The sequence below is a fragment of the Macaca mulatta genome, chromosome 20 (assembly GCF_049350105.2).
Source record: "Macaca mulatta isolate MMU2019108-1 chromosome 20, T2T-MMU8v2.0, whole genome shotgun sequence".
In the NCBI taxonomy this organism is placed as follows: Eukaryota; Metazoa; Chordata; class Mammalia; order Primates; family Cercopithecidae; genus Macaca; species Macaca mulatta.
Genome location: NC_133425.1, coordinates 53,463,445 through 53,490,450, shown reverse-complemented (window position 1 = coordinate 53,490,450; position 27,006 = coordinate 53,463,445). Strand labels below are relative to the sequence as shown.

Sequence of the window (27,006 nt, the reverse complement as noted above, 5' to 3'; positions counted from 1 at the left end):
CATGTGTGAGCTGCCAAATCAACCTTGAAACCACGCGTGTTCAGACTACTCACTATATGAGAGAATGAAATATCTTTATTATTTAAAGCCATTCATATTGTCTCTGTTACCTGCAGCTGAAAACATCCTGATGTAGGAACAGTGAAATGGGCTAGGCATGGTATAATTTCAGCACTTTGGGAGGCTGAGGCAAAAGGACCACTTGAGCCCAGGAGTTTGAGGCCAGCCTGGGTAACATACCAAGACCCCGTCTCTACAAAAAAATAAAAAATAAAAAAATAGCTGGGCATGGTAGTGCACCCTTCTAGTCCCAGTTACTTGGGAGGCTGAGGCAGGAGAACCACTCCAGCTCAGGAGTTTGAGGCTGTAGTGAACTATGATTGTGCCACTGTACTCCAGCCTAGGTGACAGAGTCAGACCCTGTCTCTAAAAAAAGGCCAGGTGCGGCTGGGCATAGTAGCTTACGCCTGTAATCCCGGCACTTTGGGAGGCTGAGACAGGCGGATCACAAGGTCAGGACATTGAGACCATCCTGACCAACATGGTGAAACCCCATCTCTACTAAAATACAAAAAAAAAAAAAAATTAGCCGGGCATGGTGGTGCGTGTCTGTAGTCCCAGCTGCTCGAGAGGCTGAGGCAGGGGAATCACCTGAACCTGGGAGGCAGAGGTTGCAGTGAGCAGAGATGGTACCATTGCACTCCAGCCTGGCGACAGAGCAAGACTCTGTCCAAAAAAAAAAAAAGAGACCAGGTGTGGTGGCTCACACCTGTAATTCCGACACTTTGGGAGGCCAAGGTGGGCAGATTACTTGAGCCCAGCAGCTCAACACCAACCTAGGCAACAAGGCGAAACCCTGTCTCTACAAAAAATACAAAAATTAGCCAGACTTTGTGGTGCTCCCAGTTACTAGGGAGGGTGAGTTGAGAGGATTGCTTGACCCAAAGAGATAGAGCTGCAGTGAGCCATGAGCCATAAGTGTGTCACTGCACTCCAGCTTGGGTGACAGAGTGAGACCCTGTCTCAAACATAAATACATTAAAAACAATTTTTAAAATAATTATTTTTAAAAATGTAAAAGCAGCAATGAAATGGAGAAGGAAAGGAAGAAAATGAGGCCGGGTGCAGTGGCTCGTGCCTGTAATTCTAGTGCTTTGGGAGGCTGAGGTTGGTCTTGAACTCCTAATTAATTGAGGTCAGGAGTTTGAGATCAGCCTGGCTAACGTGGTGAAAACTCGTCTCTACTTTGTTTTTAGTTAGTTTTTTTTTTTTTTTAGACAGAGTTTCGCTCCTATTGCCCAGGCTGGAGTACAGTGGCGTGATCTCGGCTCACCGAAACCTCCACTTCCTGGGTTCAAGCGATTCTCCTGCCTCAGCCTCCCGAGTAGCTGGGATTACAGGCATGCGCCACCATGCCTGGCTAATATTTTGTATTTTAATAGAGACAGGTTTTCTCCATGTTGGTCAGGCTGGTCTCAAACTCTCGACCTCAGATGATCTGCCCGCCTCGGCCTCCCAAAGTGCTGGGATTACAGGCATGAGCCACCATGCCCAGCTCGTCTCTACTTAAAATACAAAAATTAGCCAGATGTGGTATCTCACACTTGTAATCCCATCTACTCGGGAGGCTGAGGCATGAGAATTGGTAGAACCCAGGAAGCAGAGGTTGCAGGGAGCTAAGATTGTGCCACTGCACTCTAGTCTGGGTGACAGAATGAGACCCTGTCTCAAAAAATAAAATAAAATAAAATAAAATAAAAAGAAAAAGAAAAGAAAAGAAAATGGGAACAGATGCATCACAACTTCAAAACTTCAGCCCCCTGATCACACTGGACGTGAGTTCCTGCTGCTCAGGTTCTTGTTACTCCTATGTTCTTGCCCTTCCTGGCCTAGTCGACTTTCCTTCAATGACACAAGCTACCCTGTATATCTTCCTTCTGCTTAAGTTGGTCAGAGTTGGTTTCTGTTGTTCACAATGAAAGAAACCTAACCGATGCAGACAAAAGTACTTCTGGGAATTTCCTGATTATTTAAAACTCAAGATCTAGGCCACCCATTCTGGGTGTGACTTTTGCTCTAGCATAGGTACTTGTGGTTTCTAAATCCCGACCTCAGGAAGATCCCCTCAGAAAAGGGATTAGAGGAGAGAGGGGGCTGTTTTTTGTTTGTTTGGTTGGTGTTTTGTTTTGTTTTGTTTTGTGAGACAGAGTCTCGCTTTGTCACCCAGGCTGGAGTGCAGTGGCGCGGTCTCAGCTCACTGAAACCTCCGCCTCCCAGGTTCAAGCGATTCTTCTGCCTCAGCCGCCTGAGTAGCTGGGATTACAGGTGTCTGCCACCACTCCCATCTAATTTTTGTATTTGTAGTAGAGGTTCACCATGTTGGCCAGCTAGTCTCGAACTCCTGACCTCAGGTGATGCACCCACTTTGGCCTCCTAAAGTGCTGGGATCACAGGCATGGGCCCCCATGCCCGGCTGAGGGGGCTGTTTTGACCACGATGAAATTCAAACACCTGTCTGTGGATGGCCAGCCCAATGCGAGAGAGTGATTCACCAGCAAGGAGAACTGGAGTATCAAGCCTCATGCCCCCTAGGTACTCCCCGGCTCCCTCCCTGTCCTGACACCACAGTGAAGCGCCCTGGGACAGAACCCTCCTCATCAACAACCCTTTGGACACCCTGCCTCGCTGCTGCCTTTTACTACTGGACCGAGAACAAAGGTGACCGTGCTTTAGGGCTTTGGAAACCTTTTTCCCATTCGGTTAGTCTTGTCCACGCTGCTGCGTGATCATGAAGCAAATGATCAGACCCAAATAATAGATGAGGAAACTCATACTTAAGACAGGCAAAGGGATTTATTCTCAGGGAATCAGCACCTTGGCTAGAGACAGAAACAGTCTCATGAGAAAAGACCCTGAAGGCCACTGTTCTGCTTCTGCCACCAACCTGCAGTGCAGTCGTACCTGGGTAACTTTCATTCATTGAATAAATATTTTTTAAAAAAATTCTTTCTTTGTGCCAAGCACTGTTCTAGTTGCTTTCTGGCCTCAGGTGTTTCATCTCTAAGTCGGGAGGAAGAAAATAATCGTTCCAGGTTGTTATGAGAAGATTCGGGGCTGGGTGCAGTGGCTCATGCCTGTAATCCCAGCACTTTGGGAGGCTGAGATGGGTGGATCATGAGGTCAGGAGTTCAAGACCAGCCTGGCCAAGATGCTGACACCCCATCTCTACTAAAAATACAAAAAGTAGCTGGGCATGGTGGCATGCGTGTGTGGTCCCAGCTACTTGGGAGGCTGAGGCAGGAGAATTGCTTGAACTCAGGAGGTGGAGGCTGTGGTAAGCTGAGATCATGCCACTGCACTCCAGCCTGGGTGACAGAGCAAGACTCTGTCAAAAACAAAAAAGAAAAAAAAAAAAGAAGAAGATTCAAAGGATGTTTAATAAACTCACCGTAACCAAAAAATTGTAGAGTAACATTTCCTAGATTCAACATCCTGAGCACTATCTCCTTCAATATCTCTTCCGAAATGAAGAGAAAGAAGGCCTGAGTGCCCTTATTTTATTTATTTATTTTTTGAGATGGAGTCTTGCTCTGTTGTCCATGCTGGAGTGCAGTGGCGTCATCTCAGCTCACTACAACCTCTGCCTCCCGAGTTCAAGTGATTTCCAGCTAGTTTTTGTATTTTTAGTAGAAATGCGGTTTCACCATGATGGCCAGGCTGGTCTCGAACTCCTGACCTCAAGTGATCCAGCCACCTTGGGCTCCCAGAGTACTGGGATTACAGGCGTGAGCCACTGCTCCCAGCCCTTATATTATTCTTTCAATGGGCATAAAGTGTTGGCATCTCCAGGGGGTCCTCTTCCCTGGTCATCATGGTTGAGTGCCAGATTTAGCAAGTAAAAATACAGAAAGCCCACGTAAATTCGAATTTCAGATAAAAAATTAAGTGTGTGTGTGTGTGTGTGTGTGTGTGTGTGTGTTTTTAAAGCCTAAGTATGTCTTATGCAATACTTGGGATATACTTAGGCTAAAAAAAATGTTATTTATCCAAAATTCAAATCCAACTTGGTGCCCGGTATTTTATCTGGCAATTCTGCAAGGTGAGGATGAATGTCTTGGGCCCAGAGCAATTAGGGCTACAGCCTCTAGGGCCAACCTTGGGCCAGAGCTATCCTGGCACCCCCCTTCTCCAGAGTCAGTCATGATTGGTGGAGGAAGAGGGAAAGCACCCACCCCAGGCTGCTGTTAGTGGTTTCTGTTTTTTATAGAGATGGGGTATCATTATGTTGCCCAGACTGGTCTAGAACTCCATGCCTCAAGCAATCCTTCTGCCTCCTTGCTGGGATTAGAGGCATGTACCACCACGTCCAGCCTGTCAGTGTTTCATTATTTTTGTTTTTGAGACAGGGTCTTGCTCTGTCACCCACGCTGGAGTACAATGGTTCAATCACAGCTCATCGCAGCCTCGAACTCCAGAGCTCAGGTGATCCTCCTGCCACAGGCACGCACCACCACACCTGGCTAATGTTTTTTTTTTTTTTTTTTTTTTTTTTAAATTATTTGTAGAGATGGGGGATGGGGGGTGGAGGGGACAAGTCCGGGGGGGGTCTCCCTATGTTTCCCAGACTGGTCTCGAACTCCGTGACTCAAACAATCCTTTCATCTTGACCTCCCAAAGTGTTGAGATTACAGATGTGAGCCACCACGTCTGGCCTGCCAATGGTTTTTAAATATTTATCTTTATTAATTCTATCCTGAATGCACACACACAGGTGTTTGGGATCAGAGACAGATTTCATATTAATTACCTTTTAGCAAATAATAAGTACATAGCCCCCACTCCCAGCCTCCCCTTAAGCCTTACTCCTGGCCAGGAAATGTCCCATGCAAGTAGCCGGACACTCCATAGATGAAGGACAAGGTTTCCCTGCTTATAAAGGTGAAGGAGGTAGCTATTCCCCTCCCTTTTTGAAAGGGTCTCCTTGGAAACTTAACGGGCCCGAAACCTAACCCCAGCTCTTTGATATGTAAATAAAGCCTCATCCAGAACTAGATAGCCCCGGGTGTCTCAGCTTTAACCACCTGGAGGGGTCTTCAAGTTCTGGGATTTCCTCACTTTGACATGTAAATACCTAGGGAGACAGTGCCGGAGTCTTCCCCGCACTTTGGAGCTAGCCTAGAGACCTAGGCCCGGCTGTGGCCATTTGGCCCTCTCCCGGAGGGAGGCGAGAGAAGCTTTAGGATCCTTTCTGATGAAGGCAGTTAACTAGACAAATGGCTCCAGAAGGCGTTATCAAGAGTCTCGGGAGACTGGGCCTCCACCTTTCACATTTCCAAATTTATTTCCCTCCCTTCCTGCCTTCCTTGGCACCCACCTTTCACATTTCCAATTTCTTTTTTTTCCTCCCTCCCTCCCTCCCTCCCTTCCTTCCTTCCTTCCTTCCTTCCTTCCTTCCTTCCTTCCTTCCTCCCTCCCTCCCTCCCTCCCTCCCTCTCTCCCTCTCTCTCTCCCTCCCTCCCTTCCTTCCCTCCCTCCTTCCCTCCCTTCCTTTCTTTTTTTTTTTTTTTTTTGACAGTCTCATTCTGTCGCCCAGGCTGGAGTGTAGTGGCGCCATCTTAGCTCACCACAACTTAAGCTTCCCAGACAAAAGCAATTGTCCTGCCTCAGCCTCCAGAGTACCTAGGAATACAGGCGCGCGCCACTACCGCCGGGCTAATTTTTGTATTTTTAGTGGAGATGGGGTTTCACTATGTTGGCCAGGCTGGTCTTGAACTCCTTACCTCAAATGATCCACCCGCCTCAGCCTCCCAAAGTGCTGGGGTTACAGGCGTGAGCCATCGTGCTCGGCCACATTTCCAAATTTCTGAAATCAAGTGTTTTGTTCCTTAATGAAAAGTGGGTAGAGGAGGGGGTGACATGAAGTGTTTCCAGACAGGTTCAAAAGAATAATTCAGATACCATGGAAAACTTCCATGTATAAGTCAAATATAAGTAATAAGTTTTAAAATCAGGGCCAGGCGCGCTGGCTCATGCCTGTAACCACAGCACTTCGGGGAGGCCGAGGTGGCAGGATCACTTGAGCCCAGGAGTTCGATGCCAGTATAGGTAACATGGCGAAAACCCATCTCCACCAAATATATACACAACAAAAATTAGCCAGGGGTGGTGGCACATGCTTATAGTCCCAGCCAGTCAGGAGGCTGAGGTGGGAGGATCGCTTGAGCCTAGGAAGTCGAGGCTGCAGTGAGCTGTGATGGCACCACTGCATTCCAGTTTGGGGGACAGAGAGAGACCCTGTTTCAAAAAAAAAAAATTAGATTGGCCTCAATTCAATGAAGGATAATATGATAATATATTAGATGACTTTTGGCAAATTAGTCATGAACAGCACCCACAAAAGACAAATGAACAAACAAACAAACAAAGCTGCCAGGAGGAAGTATGAGCCACAAAAATTTGCACCAGTGATAATACTTTGCATTCCATCTGAATCTAAATTTACTTGAAAGGATACAACTGAATGTGTTTGTAGGTCTTTTATTTCTAATTACTCCACAGGAGCATTGCACGATGACCATGGAAAAGCACTTTTTGGGCTGGGTGTGGTGGCTCACACCTGTAATCTCAGCACTTTGGGAGGCTGAGGCGGGTGGATCACATGAGGTCAGGAGTTTGAGACCAGCCTGGCCAACATGGTGAAACCCTGTCTCTACTTTTAGCCGGGCATGGTGGCACACACCTATAGTCCCAGCTACTCCGGAAGTTGTGGTAGCAGAATCACTTGAACCCGGGAGGCGGAGGTTGCAGTGAGCCAAGATCGCATCACCGCACTCCAGCCTGAGAGAGTAAGACTCTGTCTCAAAAAAAAAAAAGAAAGAAAGAAAAAGAAAAAGAAAGAAAAGAAAAGAAAAAATAAAAAGAAAAGAAAAGAAAAAGAAAAAAGAAAAGCACTATTTGAAGACTAGAAAAGGGGATTAGAACCTTGGTATGATTCAGATTTGAATTATCCATTGCAATCTGGGATAATTCCTCCAGATATGAGTAATGCCTCTAAACACAATAAACTGAAACAAAGAATAATGCTTGTTGAATCACAGAATTTCTCAGATTTGCTTAGAAGGAAGTGAAAGGGCATCTACCCAGTTCTAATGAGCAGGACCCTAAAAATATCTGCATGAGATTGTTAATATGAAAAAAAATGAGGCTATCTTATTAATTTGTCAGCAAATTGATATGACATTGAGGGAGACAACTAACAGCGCTCAGAGTTATGCATGCTTGAGGATTTAGAATTGTTCTACTTAGCAATGTCTTTCTTTTTTTTCTTAGTTCTATTGACAGATTTCATTAGCAATTTCTTTATAGTGTTTGTATAACACCTAGCAGAAGATTCACTCTAGAACAATTAGAGACAATTACTCTTTTAGGACAATATAACAAAACGAGGCAGTGGTCAGCTATAGAGACTGCATTTCTTCAATGTTTTGTTGTATTATAAACTTTGGTTTCTTCTGACGGCTTGCCTAAATCTTTTTTTCTTTCTTTTTTTCCTTTTTTTGGGATAGAGTCTCACTCTGTTGTCCAAGCTGGAGTGCAGTGGGGTGATCTCAGCTCACTACAACTTCTGACTCCCGAGCTCAAGTGATCCCTCCACCACCCACCTCCCAAATAGCTGGAACTATAAGCGCGTGCCACCTAATTAACGCCTGGCTAATTTTTGTATTTTTTTGTAGTGATGGGGTCTCACTATGTTGCTCAGACTGGTCTCAAACTCCTAGGCTCAAGTGATCTGCCTATCTCTGCCTCCCAAAGTGCTGGGATTACAGGCATGAGCCAACAAGCCCGGCTGGCTTAAATCCTATATTCCATGCATTAGGAAGCTGCATTCTGTGATGTGTTCAACATGGTTTGAAGTATGGTTTTCTCATACTACATTCAATTGAGTGTCTTATTACTTATGCTTTCCGCATACTGTTGTTCTCATTACCATTGGAATGTTTGTGAATGATATTGTCAACACCTCATATGTTGTCTTTTTTTTTTTTTTTAATAACTCCCTCTAGTAATTTATCTTAGTCATTGTTTTGTTTTGTTTTGAGGTGGAGTTTCACTTTTGTTGCCCAGGCTGGAATGCAGTGGCGTGATCTTGGCTCACTGCAACCTCTGCCTCCTGGATTCAAGTGATTCTCCTACTTCAGCCTCCCGAGTAGATGGGATTACAGGTGCCTGCCACCACACTCAGCTAGCTAATTTTTTGTATGTTTAGTAGAGATAGGGTTTCACCATGTTGGCCAGGCTGGTCTCAAACTCCTGACCTTGGGTGATCCACCAACCTCAGCCTTCCAAACTGCTGAATGCTGGGATTACAGACGTGAGCCGCCACACCCGGCCCACTGGTTTTTTAAATTGGGTTTTGGACATTTAGTCTTGATGTTGGTCAAGTTTGGTATGTATGGGACCTGGATGTCCTTGCTTCTCTCTTAGCCTTCTGGTCCTTGTGTTTGGCCACGCTGATGCACCTCTGCCAGCCCTGGAAGACCTCAGAGCCTCCTCTCCATTGGACGCTGTGTCTAGCTGTCTTGGTTCTGGGCTTATGTTCTCTTTCTTTTATTTCTTTCTTTCCTTTTTTTATTTTTTATTTTTTTGAGACAAGCTCTCACTTGGTCGCCTAGGCTGGAGTGCAGTGGCACAATCTCAGCTCACTGCAACCTCTGCCTCTGCCTTCCAGGTTCAAGCGATTCTCCTGTCTCAGCCTCTCGAATAGCTGGCATTATAAGCTTGCACTACCACACCTGGCTAATTCTTATATTTTTAGTAGACATGGAGTTCCACCATGGTGACCAGGCTGGTCTCGAACTCCTGCCCTCAAGTGATCTGTCTGCCTCTGCCTCCCAAAGTGCTGGGATTACAGGTGTGAGCCACCTCGCCTGGCCCACCCTTTCTTAAAAATGTTATTACATTTTAGATTTGTATGGTTATGGAAATTATGTACTCATGCTCTACTCTTTGTTTCTTTTGAGGCCTATATTTTGCATATATCCCCCTAGGCATTGAAAGAAGTGTTTTTTTTTTGTTTTTTTTGTTTTTTTGTTTTTTTTTTAAGTTTCCTTCTTTTATTAGGGCCCCAGCATGGTATTTTGTGCTTACATAAGTACTTTCCTTTATTCAAATTGTGGAATACCTTTTTGGGAGCAGTCCATTGTTTTATAACTTTGGGATCATTAGTCTTCATAATCCCCTCGAAATTTATTCTGCTCCATGGTTACTTTATTTATGTATTTATTTATTTTAGAGACAGGGTCTTGCTCTGTCACCCAGGCTGGAGCGCAGTGGCACAATCATGGCTCACTGCAACCTTGACCTCCCAGGCTCAAACGATCACTTCGGTCTTCCAATTGGCTGGGACTATAGACACGCGTTTCACCATGCCTGGCTAATATTTAAAATTTTGGTAGAGACAGGGGTCTCCTTATGTTGCCCAGGCTGGGCTCGAACTTCTGGACTCAAGCAATCCTCTGGCCTTGGCCTCCCAAGGTGCTGGGATTGCAGGTGTGAACCACTGCGCCTGGCCCTGAGTAATTTCTTAAGAATGTTTTATTCAGAAGCTTGGAGTAGCACATAATTTTGCCTATTTACAATCTGAGAGTTAGGATTCTTCTACTGAAATGGAATCTGGCCGGGCACGGTGGCTCATGCTTGTAATCCCAGCACTTTAGGAGGCCAAGGTGGGTGGATCACCTGAGGTCAGGAGTTTGAGACCAGCCTGACCAACATGGGGAAACCCCGTTTCTACTAAAAACACAAAAATTAGCCAGGTGTGGTGGCAGATGCCCATAATCCCAGCTACTCTGGAGGCTGAGGCAGGAGAATTGCTTGGACCTGGGAGGCGGAGGTTACAGTGAGTGGAGATCGTACCATTGCACTCCAGCCTGGGCAACAGAGTGAAACTCTGTCTCAAAAGAAAAAAAAAAAAAAGAAATGGAATCTTATCAACAACATAAAAAGTACATTCAGTAACCATCTTAGGCCATAATAATGATAAATAAAAAGCGCATGCACCTGGACCTGGAGCCTGTACTTGTAGCCCCAGTTACTTGGGAGGCTGAGGTGGATCACTTGAGCCTAGGAGTTCAAGGGTACAGTGTGTCCTGAGCATGCCCATCAATAGCCACTGCGCTGCAGCCTGGGCAACATAGTGAGACCCTGTCTCCAAATAAACAAACAAAACAAACAAACAAACAAAAAACCAAAGTACACAACTTTTTTTTTTAAGATGGAGTTTCACTCTTGTTGCCCAGGCTGGAGTGCAATGGCACAATCTCGGCTCACTGCAACCTCCATCTCCCAGGTTCAAGCGATTCTCCTGCCTCAGCCTCCAGAGTAGCTGGGATTATGGGCACCTGCCACCACGCCCATCTAATTTTTGTGTTTTTAGTAGAAACAGGGTTTCTCCATGTTGGTCAGGCTGGTCTCAAACTCCCGACCTCAGGTGATCTGCCTGCCTCAGGTCTCCCAAAGTTCTGGGATTACAGGGGTGAGCCACCATGCCCAGGCATAACTTTAACTTTTAACTAGGGATTCCATGTCTTTATCTTATTAAAGCAAAATATATATTTTTTTAGGCCGGGTGCAGTGGCTCATGCCTGTAATCCCAGCACTTTGCCAGGCCAAGATGGGTGAATTGCTTGAGCCCACAAGTTCAAGACCAGCCTTGGCAACATACTGAGACCCTCCCATCTCTACTAAAAATACAAAAATTTGAGCCAGGCATGGTGGCAGGCACCTGTAATCCCAGTTACTCGGGAAGCTGAGGCAGGAGAATCGATTGAACCTGGGAGGTGGAGGTTGCAGTGGGCCGAGATCACGCCACTGCACTCTAGCCTGGGCGACATAGTAAGGCCCTGTCTCTATAAAAAAATGTAGAAGCCAAATTTGCTACCAAAGTATACAACTTTAACTTTTAACTAGGGTTTCCATGTCTTTGTCTTATTAAAGCAAATTTTTTAAAAAGCAAAATATTTTTATTTGAGGACTTTTTTTTTTCTTCTCAAACAATTCTTACTGTAAGGCTTTATCTCCAGGCAGAAAAAAGAATGTTGTTCGTATTGACCTATACATTGATTTAAATGGTTAACTAGCAGTTTAGCTGACAGGAATGAAAAATAGAAAAAAAATAGTCTATCATATGAAGCACATTATTTGAACAAAAGAAATTATTTCTACTGCATTAAATAATCCAATTACCTGCTTCCATCTAACTTGTCTTCTTATTAACAAAGCCAAAAATGAAATACTAGGCACATCTGGGAGGCACACAAAGCTCATAAAACAGAAGTGCTTGGGCAACCAGGATAAGAGGTGACATTTTCTAGGATGAGCTTTTGTTGGTGTGGTATCACCTCATCGAGTTGGCAGATCCATTAATCAAGGGACACTAGCATCCAGCCAGCTGAAAAGACGGGCCTGAATTGCTGAGTATTCATTACAGGAAAAATAACTCTTATAAAAACGTCTAGGCAGAGAAGACTTATCAACAAAAAACGAGGTAATGACTACAGCATCTCTGGATGTACAGAATTTACAAATGGAATTTCAGGATGAAATGGGGAAGTGGCGGGGGCGTGGGGAAAGGAGGGCACATTTACATTTCAATGAGTGCGAGTTCAGAAGATAATTTTTCACGTTAATGTAATATATTTTAAATCACAAGGCATGAAATGAATTGCAGGTGTTTTCTTTGCCAAGGTTTTATGATGAAGCTGATGGCTTTGCTCTGGGCTAATGGATCACCTCCTGAAGTACTTTGGTTACCTATTTAAGCATTATTATAACTAAAAATTATTATTTGTTTAAAATTTGTTTTTTGGCCAGGTGCGATGGCTCATGCCTGTAATCCCAACACTTTGGGAGGGCAGGATTGCTTGAGCCCACAAGTTTGAGACCAGCCTGGGCAACACGTACTGAGGCTCCATCTCTACAAAACATACAAAAATTAGCCAGGCTTGTTGGCACACACCTGTAGTCCCAGCTACTCAGAAGGCTGAGCTAGGAGGATATCTTGAGCCCTTGAGCCTGGAAGGTAGAGGCTGTAGTGAGCTGCGATCACGACACTATACTCCAGCCTGGGTAACAGAGTAAAACCCTGTCTCAAAAAAAAAAAAAAAAAGTTTGTTTTTCAGCTCTGTATGTTTGAAATGCTTTTGAATTTTTCAGATAAAATTGAGTTTATCCAAATGAAACATATCATTCTTTTTTTTTTTTTTTTTTTTTTTTGAGTCGGAGTCTTGCTCTGTCGCCCAGGCTGGAGTGCAGTGGCCGGATCTCAGCTCACTGCAAGCTCCGCCTCCCGGGTTCACGCCATTCTCCTGCCTCAGCCTCCCGAGTAGTTGGGACTACAGGCGCCCGCCACTGCGCCCGGCTAGTTTTTTGTATTTTTTAGTAGAGACGGGGTTTCACCGTGTTAGCCAGGATGGTCTCAATCTCCTGACCTCGTGATCCGCCCGTCTCGGCCTCCCAAAGTGCTGGGATTACAGGCTTGAGCCACCGCGCCCGGCCGAAACATATCATTCTTTATGTAACTGTATCAGCCATAAAAGAGATGCATCTGTAAGCTTACAGGTTGAGGCATATAGTTAATAGCAGGTAAAATAGAAAAATCAGGCACAGACCTGTCTCATGAGTCTATCACCCATAACTCCCTACATTTTTTCATGTTTGTTAGTGTCTGAAACGCACCTGCCCAGCAAGTCATCGTTTTCCTTCAAAGCTTTGGAGACTTTCCTTCAAAGTCTCCAAAACCCAACCGTTGGATTCTGACTCCAGGCAAAAAAAAAAAAAAAAAAAAAAATTGCTGACTTGCTTTTTCCCTCTGCAGTTTCTTCCTCTTTCAAACACTTCTAGGTTATAAATGTGCCAAGGGAGAAATCACCTGGAGGCGCTGTGTGTTATCAGACCTCGTTTTCCTTTTGTTGTATGCACATTCTTGTCAGTACAAGTGGCCTTATTTTGGGTTTGGAAAATATGGCACTGCAGTAAAATGGTCCAGTTTCAGGTTTATACTCTCTGTGTTCTTGGGGTTATGCAATAATCATTACTGCATATATAATGTATCAGTCAATAAATGGTTACACAGATTCCATTAGACTCCAAAGAGGTATGATGAGTAAGAACAGGTTTATAAGGTAATGTACATGCAGACATAGGTTATTACGACTTGCAAATGTAATTATGCATTACAATGGAATATCACTTTAGAAATGGCCTAAATGTAGGACTGATTTCACTTGCTCCCCACTCAGAGGTCCTTATTATTATTATTGTTATTATTATTTGAGACGGAGTCTCGCTCTGTCGCTCAGGCTGGAGTGCAGTGGCATAATCTCAGCTCACTGCAACCTCTGCCTCCCGGGTTCAAGCAATTCTCCTGTCTCAGCCTCCCTAGTAGCTGGGACAACAGGCATGTGCCACTGCGCCCAGCTAATTTTTGTATTTTTAGTAGAGATGGGGTTTCATCATATTGGTCAGTCTGGTCTCGAACTCCTGATCTCAGGTGACCCACCCACCTTGGCCTCCTAAAGTGCTGGGATTACAGGCGTGAGCCACCGCGCCAGCCTATTTTATTATTATTATTTTGAGATAGTGTCTTATTCTGTCACCAAGCCTGGAGTGCAGTGGTGCAATCATAGCTCACTGCAGCCTCACCCTCCTGCGCTGAAGCGATATTCCCACCTCAGCCTTCTGAGTAGCTGGAACTACAGGTGCACGCCACCATGCCTGGCTAAAAAAAAAAAAAAAAAAATTATGGAAATGTGGTCTTGCTTTGTTGTCCAGGCTGGTCTCAAATTCCTGGCTTCAAGCGATCCTCCCACCTGAGCCTCTCAAAGTTCTGGGATTACAGGTGTGAGCCACCATACCTGGCCTAAGGACCCTTATTGCTCAATGTATCTATAAAGTACCTACCCCTTTACATGTGTGCTTTGTCCAGAAAATGGTCTCAGGACAGCCCTGGGGACAGATTATAGCAAAATCTCAACATAGTTTCTGTTACTCAATGCTCAATTGTTTATCTTTTGTCATTTGTTCAGTTGATTTGTTGATTCTTGTTTTTTGGCAACTAGAAAGTCATTTAGCAAATATTAGGTTAATAAAAATGTGTAGGTCTGTAGGTTTTAAAGAAAAGAATGTGGACACTAGTATCTTATTACTGTTTTGCTGCTTCTCTCAGAATTATCCTTATTTCCTATAGTGTTAATTAGTCATATTTTGGTCTTATTATACTCCAATAAAGGTAAAGAGGTTGAACTTGGGGCTCACACCTGTAATTCCAGCACTTTGGGAGGCCAAGGTGGGAGAATCGCTTGAGGCCAGGAGTTCAAGACCAACCTGGGCAAAACATGGTGAGACCTCCCCCACCCCAATCTCTATTGAAAAAAAGAATTTTTTTTTTTTTTTTTTTTCGAGACAGTCTCGCTTTGTCGCCCAGGCTGGAGTGCAGTGGCAGGATCTCGGCTCACTGCAACCTCCATTTCCCGGGGTAAGAGTCTCCTACCTCAGCCTCCTGAGTAGCTGGGATTACAGGCACACACCACCATGTCTAGCCAATTTTTGTATTTTTAGTAGAGATGGGGTTTCACCATGCTGGCCAGGCTGGTCTCAAACTCCTGACTGTGTGAGCTACCTGCCTCAGCCTCCAAAAATGCTGAGATTTACAGGCGTGAGCCACCGTGCCTGGCTGAAAATTTTAAAATTAGCTGGGCATGGTGGCACATCCCTGTAGTCCTCACTACTCAGGAGGCTGCGGTGGGAGAATTGCTTGAGCCCAGGGGTTCGAGGTTGCAGTGAGCCATGATCATGGCACTGCACTCCGGCCTGGACAACAGAGCAAGACCTTGTCTCAAATAAATAAATAAATAAGAAGAAATTTGAAAAATACATATATATTCTTAATAAATTTGTGGTTTTATTGAGTTATTAGAGTCCCATGCCATAGGCCCTTCAAAAGCACATGTCCTCCCAAGAAAACTTTAATTACAGTAACAAGCAGTAAATTGATAAAAGAACCAGAGGGCCAGGGTACACAGGAATTGTTTTATTGTCTTTTCCATGTCTCAGGCATTCTATAATTGTCTACTTCATCCATGTTCTGAAGCTAATTAGTTATTCCATCCCCAGGATAAAGTTAGGCCTCTTAGTTTTAACTTCGTATTTGCAGGTTTGACCTAATTCCTTGCCAGCTCATAATATAATTAAGGTTGGCATTCCTTCTCTTATCCACCCTCCCCACTCCCCGGCCTTCCCTCCCAGCTGTGTGCCTGTTTATCACTAGATGGTGCTAAGACTTGGGTTATAGCTGCCAGAGACTCCAGGAAAGTTGTTTGGGAGCCAAGCAGGCTGGAATTTGAGAACTGGAAGATGCCTTCAGAGCTCATCCGGGCAGCACTTTTGTTTTACAAATGAGGAAACAGAAACTCAGTGAAAATAAGTAATTTGTCAGAGCCCCAGAGATCTCTCCCCTCCTTTTTTTTTCTCTCTTATCTGTTAATAGCTTCCAGTGTTACCTCATCACCCAGGAAGGAGCACAGCTCAGAGAGCAACAAGGTCAGAGTTGCTTTGCAGAAAGCACTTTGGCAGCTGCATGGTACCATTCATTGATTCATTCATTCATTCCAAAAGCAGTTATTGGGTACCTACTTTTTGCTTTGCATGGTGCTATGTTGGGAATAAAAATCAGATGAGAATTCCTAGGATTCTAGGAATTCACATTCTCTTAGGAAATTCAGAAATGCAAAAAAAAAAAAAAAAAAAAAAAAAAAGAAAAGAAAAAAAGAAAAATCACCCCCTAAATCAAAGATGCTATCATAGAGGTGATTATAGGACACTCTGGTCACTTGGAGGAGTTTGCAGCCAGCTGCATTCGTAATTCAAAGGGAAGATTTTGGTGAACTAACATTGGAGGCTGAAGGGCACGTCGGATCTTGTAGGCAGAGGAACAGGAGGAAGGGCAGTCTGGGCAGAGAGCATCATGGGGGAAGGCTTGGAGAGCTAGTGAGGCTTGCTGGAGAGAGCAGCTGATTGTAGCTAATGACCAAAGGGCAGGGTCAAAGGGGCAGGTGGTAATCTGGAAAGGAGGGAACAGACTGGAAAATACTTCATCCAAGGTGTCATGCTTAGGAATCTGTACTTTATCCTGAAGGCTACAGGACAACCCAGTAAAGCGTATTGCTCGGAAAATGGCATGGATGGAGTTTCTTTTCAGGAAGAACACTCTGACAGCTGCATGGAAGCCCAGACACCAGGAAAGCCTCAGATTGGAGGCTGGCGTCCCGGAGCAGTGCGAGGTAAGGGCCTGGCTGGGTTGGGGCAGTGGGAATGGGAGGAGGAGACCTGTTGGAGAGAAATTTCAGGAGCAGGACTGACAACATCTTTTTGAAAAACAGTGATTGGGATTGTAACTAATATTCCTAGAAGATGGTTACCACTCTGGTATTTGAATTACTTATAAAACACTGAAGGGATGAAATTTTAATTGAATACACATATTACTTGGATACAATGTTTGAAATTATTTTAAAAATGCAACTTTATGGCAGTATAGTAATCCTCTCTTATCCACAGTTTTGCTTTCTGAGGTTTCAGTAACCCTCTTGCCTCACTGCAACCTCTACCTCCCAGGTTCAAGTGATTCTCGTGCCACAGCCTCCCAAATAGCTGGGATTACAGGTGCGCACCATCACACCTGGCTGATTTTTGTATTTTTAGTAGAGACAGGGTTTGCCGTGTTGGTTAGGCCCCAAGGTCCAAAAATATTAAATGGAAAATTCCAGAAATAAACAATTCATAAATTCTAAGTTGCATGATGTTCTAAGTAGCTTGATGAAATCTCAGCCAGGCACGGTGGCTCACACCTGTAATCCCAGCACTTTGAGAGACTGAGGCGGGAGGATCATTTGAGCTCAGGAGTTTGAGACCAGCCTGGGCAAGACCCTGTCTGTACTAAAAGAAAAAAAAAAAAGTAGCCATATGTGGTGGTGTGCACCTGTAGTCCCAGCTATTCCAGACAGAAAATTAAAGAACAATAATAATAATAATAAAGGCGCCAAAAAGCTCCCAGGGAGTAGCAGGTAAGCCCAGCTGCCAGAATTCGCTTCCGGAAGCTCATCCTTATTCCTTGATGATCTATATATATGACTGGCTAGTACTTCCACTCCTTCCGCTTGAAAATATTTTACCTGTGGGAAACATTATTGTTATTATTTTTATTATTTTGAGGCAGAGTTTCACTCTGTTGCCCAGGCTGGAGTGCAGTGGCACAATCCTGCCTCACTGCAACCTCCACCTCCCAGGTTCAAGTGATTCTCGTGCCACAGCCTCCCAAGTAGCTGGGATTACAGGTGCACACCATCACGCCCGGCTGATTTTTGTATTTTTAGTAGAGACAGGGTTTTGCCGTGTTGGTTAGGCCGGTCTTGAACTCCTGGCCACAAGTGATCCACCTGCCTTGGCCTCCCATAGTGCTGGGATTACAGGTGTGAGCTACCGCACCTGGCCTAGGAAAGATTATTTTGATCACATGGCTGTCTTCTGGCCTTCTGGCCCTCAGTACCATGGTGCAAATTGTTTTATGATCGTCCCCGGGTAAAGTGGATGCTGGGTCCATCGTCCTTCCTGCCGCCTGCAATACATCCTTGGGAACATCCAGACCAGCCATTTGCCCTGGTCAGCATTGTTTCATTTATGAGATTGGTAATTAACAAATTAATTATCTAAGGTTGCGTGGTGAGAGAGGGAAAGACATTGAGATAGAAGGTTAATAGTGTCAGAGATGTCCTGACCAGAGAGACTCCATCCTGAATAAAGGCTAAGTAAAGCCAATCCTGCTGGGCAGCATTCCCAGGGGGTTGACACTGTTGGTCACAAGATATTTATGGTTGAGGGGATGAGTTAATGATGCTAACTTACCAAATAAAGACCCAGAACTTATGGAAACGTCCCAATATTTCAAGAACAAAAAGCATTCTTAGTTTAAGAATAGATTTTACTTTAAAGATAATAGTACACACATAAATTCTTGTGGAAATCAGTAGTAACATAGGAAAATAACAATACTAATAGCCCGTCACAAGCTGATCAAAAGTCTTTGTAATGAAGTATGCTATTCTTAACAACCTATATAAGCAAGCACTATGTTTAAGGTGAGGCATTCTTGGCCAGGCATGGTGGCTCACGCCTGTAATCCCAGCACTTTGGGAGGCTGAGATGGATGGATCTCTTCAGCTCAGGAGTTGAAGACCAGCCTGGCCAACATGAAAAAACCTTATATTTACAAAAGATACAAAAGTTAGCCAGCCATGGTGGTGTGTACCTGTAACTCAGCTACTTGGGAGTCAGAGGTGGAAGGATTAATTGAGCCTAGGAAATTGAGGCTATAGTAAGCCATGATAGTGCCACTGTACTCCAGCCTCAGTGACAGAGTGAGATCTTGTATCTAAATAAATAAATAAATAAATAAAAATTTTAAAGTAGGGGCATTCCTCCTTTTGCTTTCTGAGGAAGCCCTACTCCATAATAGTCTCTAACAAACTATCTTAACTTTGCTGTACTCTGCAACTTGCCCTGAATTCTTTCCCGAGAAAGTGAGATCTAAGAGCCCACTCTTGGAGTCTGGGACAAGACCCATTTTCTGGTAACAGCAGTGGTAATGAATGAACATATGTAATTTAATTATCATTTGGATATCCAGTTTGATTTTCTTTTTTTAAATTTTTAAAAATTTTTGAGACAGAGTTTCACTCTTGTTGCCCAGGCTGGAGTGCAATGCATGATCTTTGGCTCACTGCCACCTCCTCCTCCCAGGTTCAAGCGATTCTCCTGCCTCAGCCTCCTGAATAGCTGGGATTACAGGCATATGTCACCATGCCCAGCTAATTTTGTATTTTCAGTAGAGATGGGGTTTCGCCACATTGGTCAGGCTGGTCTTGAACTCCTGACTTCAGGTTATCCACCTGCCTCTGCTTCCCAAAGTGCTGGAATTACAGGTGTGAGCCACTGCCCCAGTTTGATTTTCTAAATTTTACTCTGCCTTTATAGAATTTCCTAGGGAGGAATTAAGGGAGCTCCACCTGCCCCGCTTGTTTTTATTTTATTTCATTTTTGAGACAGAGTCTCACTCTGTTGCCCAGGCTGGAGTGCAGTGGCGCAATCTCAGCTCACTGCAACCTCTGCCTCCTGGATTCAAGCCATCCTTCCTCCTCAGCCTCCTGAGTAGCTGAGACTACAGGCATGCACCACCACACCTGGCTAATTTTTGTATTTTTAGTAGAGACAAGGTTTCACCATGTTGGCCAGGCTGGTCTCCAACTCCTGACCTCAAGTGGTCTGCCTGCCTCAGCCTCCCAAAGTGCTGGGATTACAAGTGTGAGTCACTGCATTTGGCCTTGATTTTATTTTAAATGTTTGTGGGGAACATGGAGATGAAACTAATGGTTCCGTTTGTAGTGACCTACACAGTTGCCCTCCCACTGTAACTGGTGTATGACTTCCGCGGGTGTGGGAGAAGTGTTGCCTGTGGGAAATTTCTAAGGCTGATGTAGACAACATAATCTCAGGGTCTGTAGCAGCTCAGCAGGAATGAATGAGCCCCCTGCTGGAGTTTCTGAGAGCTTTGTGAAAACAGCTATAATTAGTATCTCCTTAGTGAGACTCTTTTTATGCTTTAACTAAAGTCATTCGTTCCATTTTAACTGCATGAAGCAAATGCTGGAGGAAGGAGGGTGAGGAACGCGGCCTTTTCTTAAGTCTAGAAGTGGAAGCAGACAACATACTCAAGCTGAGAATATACATTAGTAAACTATTTTTGGTGTGTGTCTTTGGTGTAGACATTTCTGGAAAGGCTTGTGTCTCCTCTTTGGGATCAGGCACAATATTATTTTTGCTGCCCACCACAGTGTAAAGTTGTAGGGTAGTCATGGCTTCAAGGAAATCTCTAATCCTCCAGAATAGAAACTGTTCAAATACTTTCTCAAATAAAGAGGTGGGTATGGTCCTATGTATTACATTAAGACAAGAAGAATGTAAAAAGTATCTGTTTGCCTTTTTTGTTATAAAACCAAAGAATACTTCATAGAATATTTTTCTTTGCATTTGTCTGTCTTCATATACATAGAAATTAAATTTGTTTTGTGAATTCAATTATGTATTTTCTTTTATTTTTTAAGACAGTCTCACTCTGTCGCCTAGGCTGGAGTACAGTGGTGTGATCTCAGCTCACTGCAGCCTTGACTTCCCAGGTTCAAGCTATTCTTGTGCCTCAGCCTCCTGAGTAGCTGAGATTACAGGCATGTGCCACCACGCCCAGCTAATTTTTTTTTTTTTTGTATTTTTAGTAGAAACAGGGTTTCACTGTGTTGGCTAGGCTGGTCTTGAACTCCTGACCTCAAGTGATCCGTCCACCTCAGTCTCCCAAAATTCTGGGATGACAGGTGTGAGCCACTGCACCCAGCCTCAATTATGTAAATTTAAATTTGTTAAGGGAGGGGATGGTTAAAAAAAGGTATGTTTGTGAATTAGTGAGCTATAGAAAGTTAATGACATGCAATTATACACCTGGAGCAGAACTCCAGAGAAAGACAACGCTGGCTGTCATGATGTGCACTTTAATTTTCTATAAATGGTTCATGGACTTTATATTGGATGTCTTTCTGCTATTACTGAAATTAGACAGGAAGAAAAAATCAAAACAAAACAAAAAGCAAAAATAGAACAAAAAGCTAAAATTGGCTTCAGCTGCTTCTGTATTCCGGGGAAGGGAAGGCTTCTCCTAGGGGCAAAGTGCTCTGCGCCCGGGAAGACATATAATGGACATTTGGGTTGCAATGAGGCTCTTAGACTAAAAGAAGCTAAATTTCTTTGCTCATTCAGTATCAGGAAAGTTAAAAAAAGAAAAAAAGTTATTGCAGCACTATTCATAGTAGCAAAGACTTGGAACCGACCCAAATGCCTATCAATGAGACTGGATAAAGAAAATGTGGGACCAGGCGCGGTGGCTAATGCCTGTAATCCCAGCACTTTTGGAGGTTGAGGCAGGTGGATCACAGGTCAGAAGATCGAGACCAGCCTGGCCAACATGGTGAAACTCCGTCTCTACCAAAAATACAAAAATTAGTCAGGCATGGTGGCGTGCACCAGCTACTCAGGAGGCTGAGGCAGAAGAATTGCTTGAACCAGGGAGGTGGAAGTTGCAGTGAGCCGAGATTGTGCCACTGCACTCCAGCCTGGGCGACAGAGAGAGACTCTGTCTCAAAAAAAAAAAAAAAAAATGTAGCACATATACAGCATGGAATACTATGTAGCCATAAAAAAGGATGAATTCATGTCCTTTGCAGGGACATGGATGAAGCTGGAAACCATCATTCTCAGCGAACTAACACAGGAACAGAAAACCAAACACTGAACGTACTCACTCATAAGTGGCGGTTGAACAATGAGAACACACAGACACAGGGAGGGGAACGTCACACACTAGGGCCTGTTAGTGGGTGGGAGGCTAGGGGAGGGATAGCATTAGGAGAAATACCTAATGTAGATGCCGGGGTGATGGGTGCAGCAAACCACCATGACACGTGTATACCTATGTAACAAACCTGCACGTTCTGCACATGTATCCCAGAACTTGAAGTATGATTTTAAAAAAGAAAGAAAGAAAAGTTTTACGGGGTTCTGGGAGACTTACGAAAGTCAGAAATGGGCTAAGAGTCTCAGAAGGCCAAGCTGAAGTCAGGGGACCTGGAACAAGGTTTGGAAACAGGCTGTGCTAAAGAAGAAGCCAGTATCTTACATATGGCGATTCCTGACCTTCACGTTTACACCTTCCGGAGGATGTTGGCAGAAACCAGAAGAATATATCGTTCTCTGAAGATCCTTGGAAGACACACAACACACAGGGAGAGTGGGCCTGTGCTGCTCTGCCTTGGAGTTAAAGCACTGCTGTATCTTTTGCGGGTGGATTTTGTGATATGTGGTCAGTTGTAGGCATTACTAATAAACAGCAATCCGTCAGATTCATTGGTATTGGGGTAATGCTGGGCTCACAAAATTAGTTAGGAAGTGTTCCCTGATCTGTTTTCTGAAAGAGATTGTGAACAACTGGTGTTATATTTTCTTGAAATGTTTGGTAGAATTCACCAGGAAAACCATCTGGACCTAAGTTTTGTTGTTTGGAAGGATTTTAGCTATGAACTCAATTTCTTCAACAGATAATGGGACTATTTAGTCTGTCTATTTCTTCTTGGGTGGGTTTTGGTAGTTTGTGGCTTTAAGGAATTGGTCCATTTCTTCTAAATTGTCAAACTAACGTGCACAGAGTTATTTGTAATATTTCATTATTATCCTTTTAACATCTGTGAGGTTTTTATTATATACACTCTTCCCTTCTGATATTGGTAATTTCTGTCTTCCCTCTTTTTCTTTGTCAGTCTAGCTAGCACTTTTAATTGATTGTTTCAAAGAAGCAGCTTTTGGGTTTATTGGTTTTTCTCTATTCTTTTTATCCCTCCCTCCCTCCCTCCCTCCCTCCCTCCCTCCCTCCTTCCTTCCTTCCTTCCTTCCTTCCTTCCTTCCTTCCTTCCTTCCTTCCTTTCTTTTCTTTCTTTTCTTTCTTTCTTTCTCTCTCTCTTTCTCTCTCTCTCTTTCTTTCTTTCTTTCTTTCTTTCTTTCTTTCTTTCTTTCTTTCTTTCCTTCCTTCCTTCCTTCCTTCCTTCTTTTCTTTTCTTTTTCTTTTTCTTTTTCTTTCTTTCCTTCCTTCCTTTTTTTAAATAGGGTCTCTGTCACCCAGTCTGGAATGCACTGCAACTTCCACCTCCCAGCTCAAGCAATCATCACACCTCAGCCTCCTGAATAGCTGGGACCACAGGGGTGTGCCACCATGCCAGCTAATTTTTGTATTTTTTTGTAGAGCCAGGGTTTCACCATGTTGCCTAGGGTGGTCCCAAACTCCTGAGCTCAAGCAATTCATCCACTTTGGCTTCCCAAAGTGTTGGGATTACAAGCATGAGCCACTGTGCCCAGACTTTTTTTTTTTTAGTTTAAATTTTAATTATGTAGAGACAGGGTCTTGCTGTATTGCCCAGGCTGGTCTCAAATGCCTGGGCTCAAGTGATTCTCTCACCTCAACCTCCCAAAGTGCTGGGATTACAGGCATGAGCCCCTGCGCCCAGCCGTATTTCCACTTCCATTTATTAATTTCTGCTCTTAATGTTTTTGTTTTTTTGTTGTTGTTGTTAGTTTAGTTTTTTTTTTTTTTTTTTTTTTTTTTGAGATGGAGTCTCACTCTGTTACCCAGGCTAGAGTGCAGTGGCATGATCTCAGCTCACTGCAACCTCTGCCTCCCCGGTTCAAGTGATTCTCCTGCCTCAGCCTCCCTGGTAGCTGGGACTATAGGTGTGTGCCGCCACATTGAGCTAATTTTTGTATTTTTAGTAGAGACATGGTTTCGCTATGTTGGCCAGGCTGGTCTTGAACTCCTGACCTCAAGTGATCCACCTGCCTTGGCCTCCCACAGTGCTAGGATTACAGGCCTGAGTCACCACACCTGGTCAAGTTCTGCTCTTAAAGTTATAATTTCTTTGCTTCTGCTTGCTTTGAATTTATTTTGTTCTTATGATCGTTTCTTAGGGTAGAAATCTAGCTTTTTTTCTCTGCTAAGATAAGCATTTGATAAGTACTTTTTACCTGCATCTCACAAATTTTTATATGTTGTACTTTTGTTTTCATTCAGTTTGAATATTTTCCTATTTCCATCCAAACTTTCACTTTTTGGCTGGGTGCGGTGGCTCATGCCTGTAATTCCAACACTTTGAGAGGCCGAGGCAGGCAGATCACATGAGGCCCAGAGTTTGAGACCAGCCTGGCCGATGTGGTGAAATCCCATTTCCACTAACAATACAAAAATTAGCCGGGTGTGGTGGAGCATGCCTGTAATCCCAGCTACTCGGGAGGCTGAGGCATGAGAATCACTTGAACCTGGGAGGCAGAGGTTGCAGTGAGTTAAGATCACACCATTGCACTCCAGCCTGGGCGACAGAGCAAGACCATGTCTTTAAAAAAAAAAAAAAAAAAAAAAAAAAGAGAAAAGAAAAATAGAAGACGGCGGGGGGCCCCTTTCACCTTTTAAATTTTGTTTTTCATTTTTGTTCTTTGTAGAGACGGCATCTTGCTGTGTTGCCCAGGCTCATCTCAAACTCCAAGCCTCAAATGATTCTCCTACCTTGACCTCCCGAAGTGCTGGGATTACAGGTGTGAGCCACTGTGCCTGGCCAAAACTTCCACTTTGATTCACAGATTATTTAGAAGTGTGTTGTGTAACTTTCAAGCACTTGGAGATTTTCCAGATACTTTTCTGTTGATTTCTAGTTTAATTCCTTTGTGGTCAGGGAATAACTTTATATGATTTAATTTCTTTTAAATTTGTTGAGGTTTGGTTTATGACCCAGGGCACTTGAAAAGAATGTATATTCTGTTGTTCTCGGGTAGAATATTCCAGGAATGTCAATTAGATCCAGTTGATTGATGGTGTTGCTCACGTTTATATCTGCGGTAATTTTCTTTCTTTTTTTTTTTTTTTTTTTTTTGAGACGGAGTCTTGCTCTGTCACCCAGGCTGGAGTGCAGTGGCATGATCTCAGCTTACTGCAACCTCCACCTCCCAGGTTCAAGTGATTCTCCTGCCTCAGTAGCTAGGACTACAGGTGCATGCCACCATGCCTGGCTAATTTTTGTACTTTTTGTAGAGATGGGGTTTTGCCATTTGGCCAGGCTGGTCTCGAACTCCTGACCTGAAGTGATCTGCCTGCCTCGGCCTCCCAAAGTGCTGAGATTATGGGCATGAGCCACTGCACCTGGCCCCATCTTTATACTTTTAACATACCTATATCATTACATATAAAGTGGATTTTCTTATAGACATCACAGAGTTGAGTTTTTAAAAAAATTCCATTTAACAATTTCCGGCTGGGCATAGTGACTCATGCCTGCAATCCCAGCACTTTGGGAGGGTGAGGCAGGTGAATCACTTGAACTCAAGAGTTTGAGACCAGCCTGAGCAACATGGTGAAACCCCATCTCTACCAAAAATACAAAAATTAGCTGGGCATGATGGTGTGCACCTGTGGTCCCAGCTCCTCAGGAAGCTGAGATGGGAGGATTGCTGGAGCCTGGGAAGTCGAGGCTACATTGAGCCATGATCACACCACTGCACTCCAGCCTGGGTGACAGAATGAGACCCGGTCTCAAAAAATAATAATCAAATAAAAATTAAGGCCATGTGCGATGGCTCACACCTGTAATCCCAACACTTTCGGAGGCCAAGGTGGGCAGATCACTTCAGGTCAGGAGTTCGAGACCAGCCTGGCCAACATGGTGAAACCCCATCTCTACTAAAAATTCAAAAAATTAGCTGGATATGGTGGCGTGTGCCTGAAATCCCGGCTACTCAGGAGGCTGAGACAGGAGAATCGCTTGAACCTGGGAGGTGGAGGTTGTAGTGAGCCGAGATCGTGCCATTGCACTCCAACCTGGGTGACAGAGCGAGACTTTGTCTCAAAAATAAATAAACAAAATTAAAACTTAAAATTAAACATTCTGTCTTTTAATTGGTATATTTAGACTATTTACACTTAACGTGATTATTAATATGCTTGAATTTGGGTTCACCATTGAATTGTTTTCTGTTTGTTCCCTCTATTTGTTGTTTCTGTTTGCCCTTTCTTATCCTTTCTTAGATAATTTGAATACTATTTGATTTTATTTTGAGATGGATTCTCGTTCTGTCACCCAGGCTGGAGTGCAGTGCCATGGTGTCAGCTCACTGCAACCTCTGCCTCTTGGGTTCAAGTGATTCTCCTGCCCTGGCCTTCCAGGTAGCTGGGACTACAGGCATGCACCACCATGCCCAGCTAATTTTTGTATTTTTAGTAGTGACAGGGTTTCACCATGTTGGCCAGGCTGGTCTCGAACTCCTGACCTCAGGTGATCCACCCACCTCATCTTCTCAAAGTGCTGGGATTACAGGAGTGAGCCACCATGCCCGGGCAGATTATTTGAATACTTTTAGTATACCATTTTAATTTATCTATTGGGTTTTGATTATATTTCTTATTTTAAAATTGTTTTAACTTGTTTTCCTTGTCTTCAGGATTTTCTAGGTATATATTTCTTTATATAGTGATTCTATACAAAGAAATATACTATAGCATACTAATTTTAGTTCTTTACAAAAAATTTCTCTCCTATACAAAAAAGAAATTCTACAAAGAAAGTTTTAAAATTGCTGTAGGAATTACAATATACATATTTAGCTTTTGACAGTCTACTTAGAATTGCTATTTGATCCCTTTAAGTGGAATATAGAATCTTTTTGCTAAATAGGTTCCTTTAGTCTCCCTAGTTTGGCTCACTGGGGCTTACAGAACAATTTTTACTCCTAATCTAGATGTGCTTTGAACTAAACCTCTTGAAGTAAAATATTAATGTATAGGACTTCTAGTTGAAGACGGAATATTTGCATTCATTTCCATCCCTTCCTGAACCCAAATGAAATGATTGTAAAGGATTTAAAAAGTAAAAATCCACAAGGGTAAAGAGAATAGAAAAGGAACAGAACAGTAGACAAAAGGTGTTAAGGAATCTGGATTTCAGAACACGTGGCCCAGAGGTGGGAGCTGAGGAAGCACCACACCCGAAACCCAGGGATGACGTGAAACTCACTCAGAACACTGAGACCTCTGGCCTTCTGCCCTCTCTGAGGTCTCCGAACATTGGCAGCCAGGGTTACAGCTGATGATGCGGCAGGAGATGGGGTGATTCACTTCTGGGGAAACAGATCAGCTCTGGAGAAAGGAACTAATAAAACTGACAATGAGGATCCTCCAATGAGTGCTCCAAGGCCCCGGTCCATCACCCTACAGCAAAGTCCTCCAGTCACAAGCGCCACCCCCACATATAGGTCCGACCGACT

The 27,006-nt window shown here is 43.8% G+C and overlaps 1 protein-coding gene across 8 annotated transcripts in view; it reads left to right on the top strand.

Moving 5' to 3' along the window:
* The first annotated feature begins 15,930 nt into the window (after window positions 1–15,930).
* KIFC3 (kinesin family member C3) overlaps window positions 15,931–27,006 on the top strand; it is a 105,416-nt gene continuing 94,340 nt past the window's right edge. For 6 of the 8 annotated variants that reach the window (XM_028841202.2, XM_077986089.1, XM_028841199.2 and 3 more), the window contains exon 1: window positions 15,931–16,337. In XM_028841202.2, the coding sequence (XP_028697035.2) occupies window positions 16,230–16,337 (108 nt within the window). In that variant the 5' untranslated portion in view covers window positions 15,931–16,229. Of the gene's footprint in view, window positions 16,338–24,195; window positions 24,289–27,006 lie in introns of all 8 variants that reach the window. The other 2 variants (XM_077986087.1, XM_077986114.1) reach the window with 2 other exon arrangements.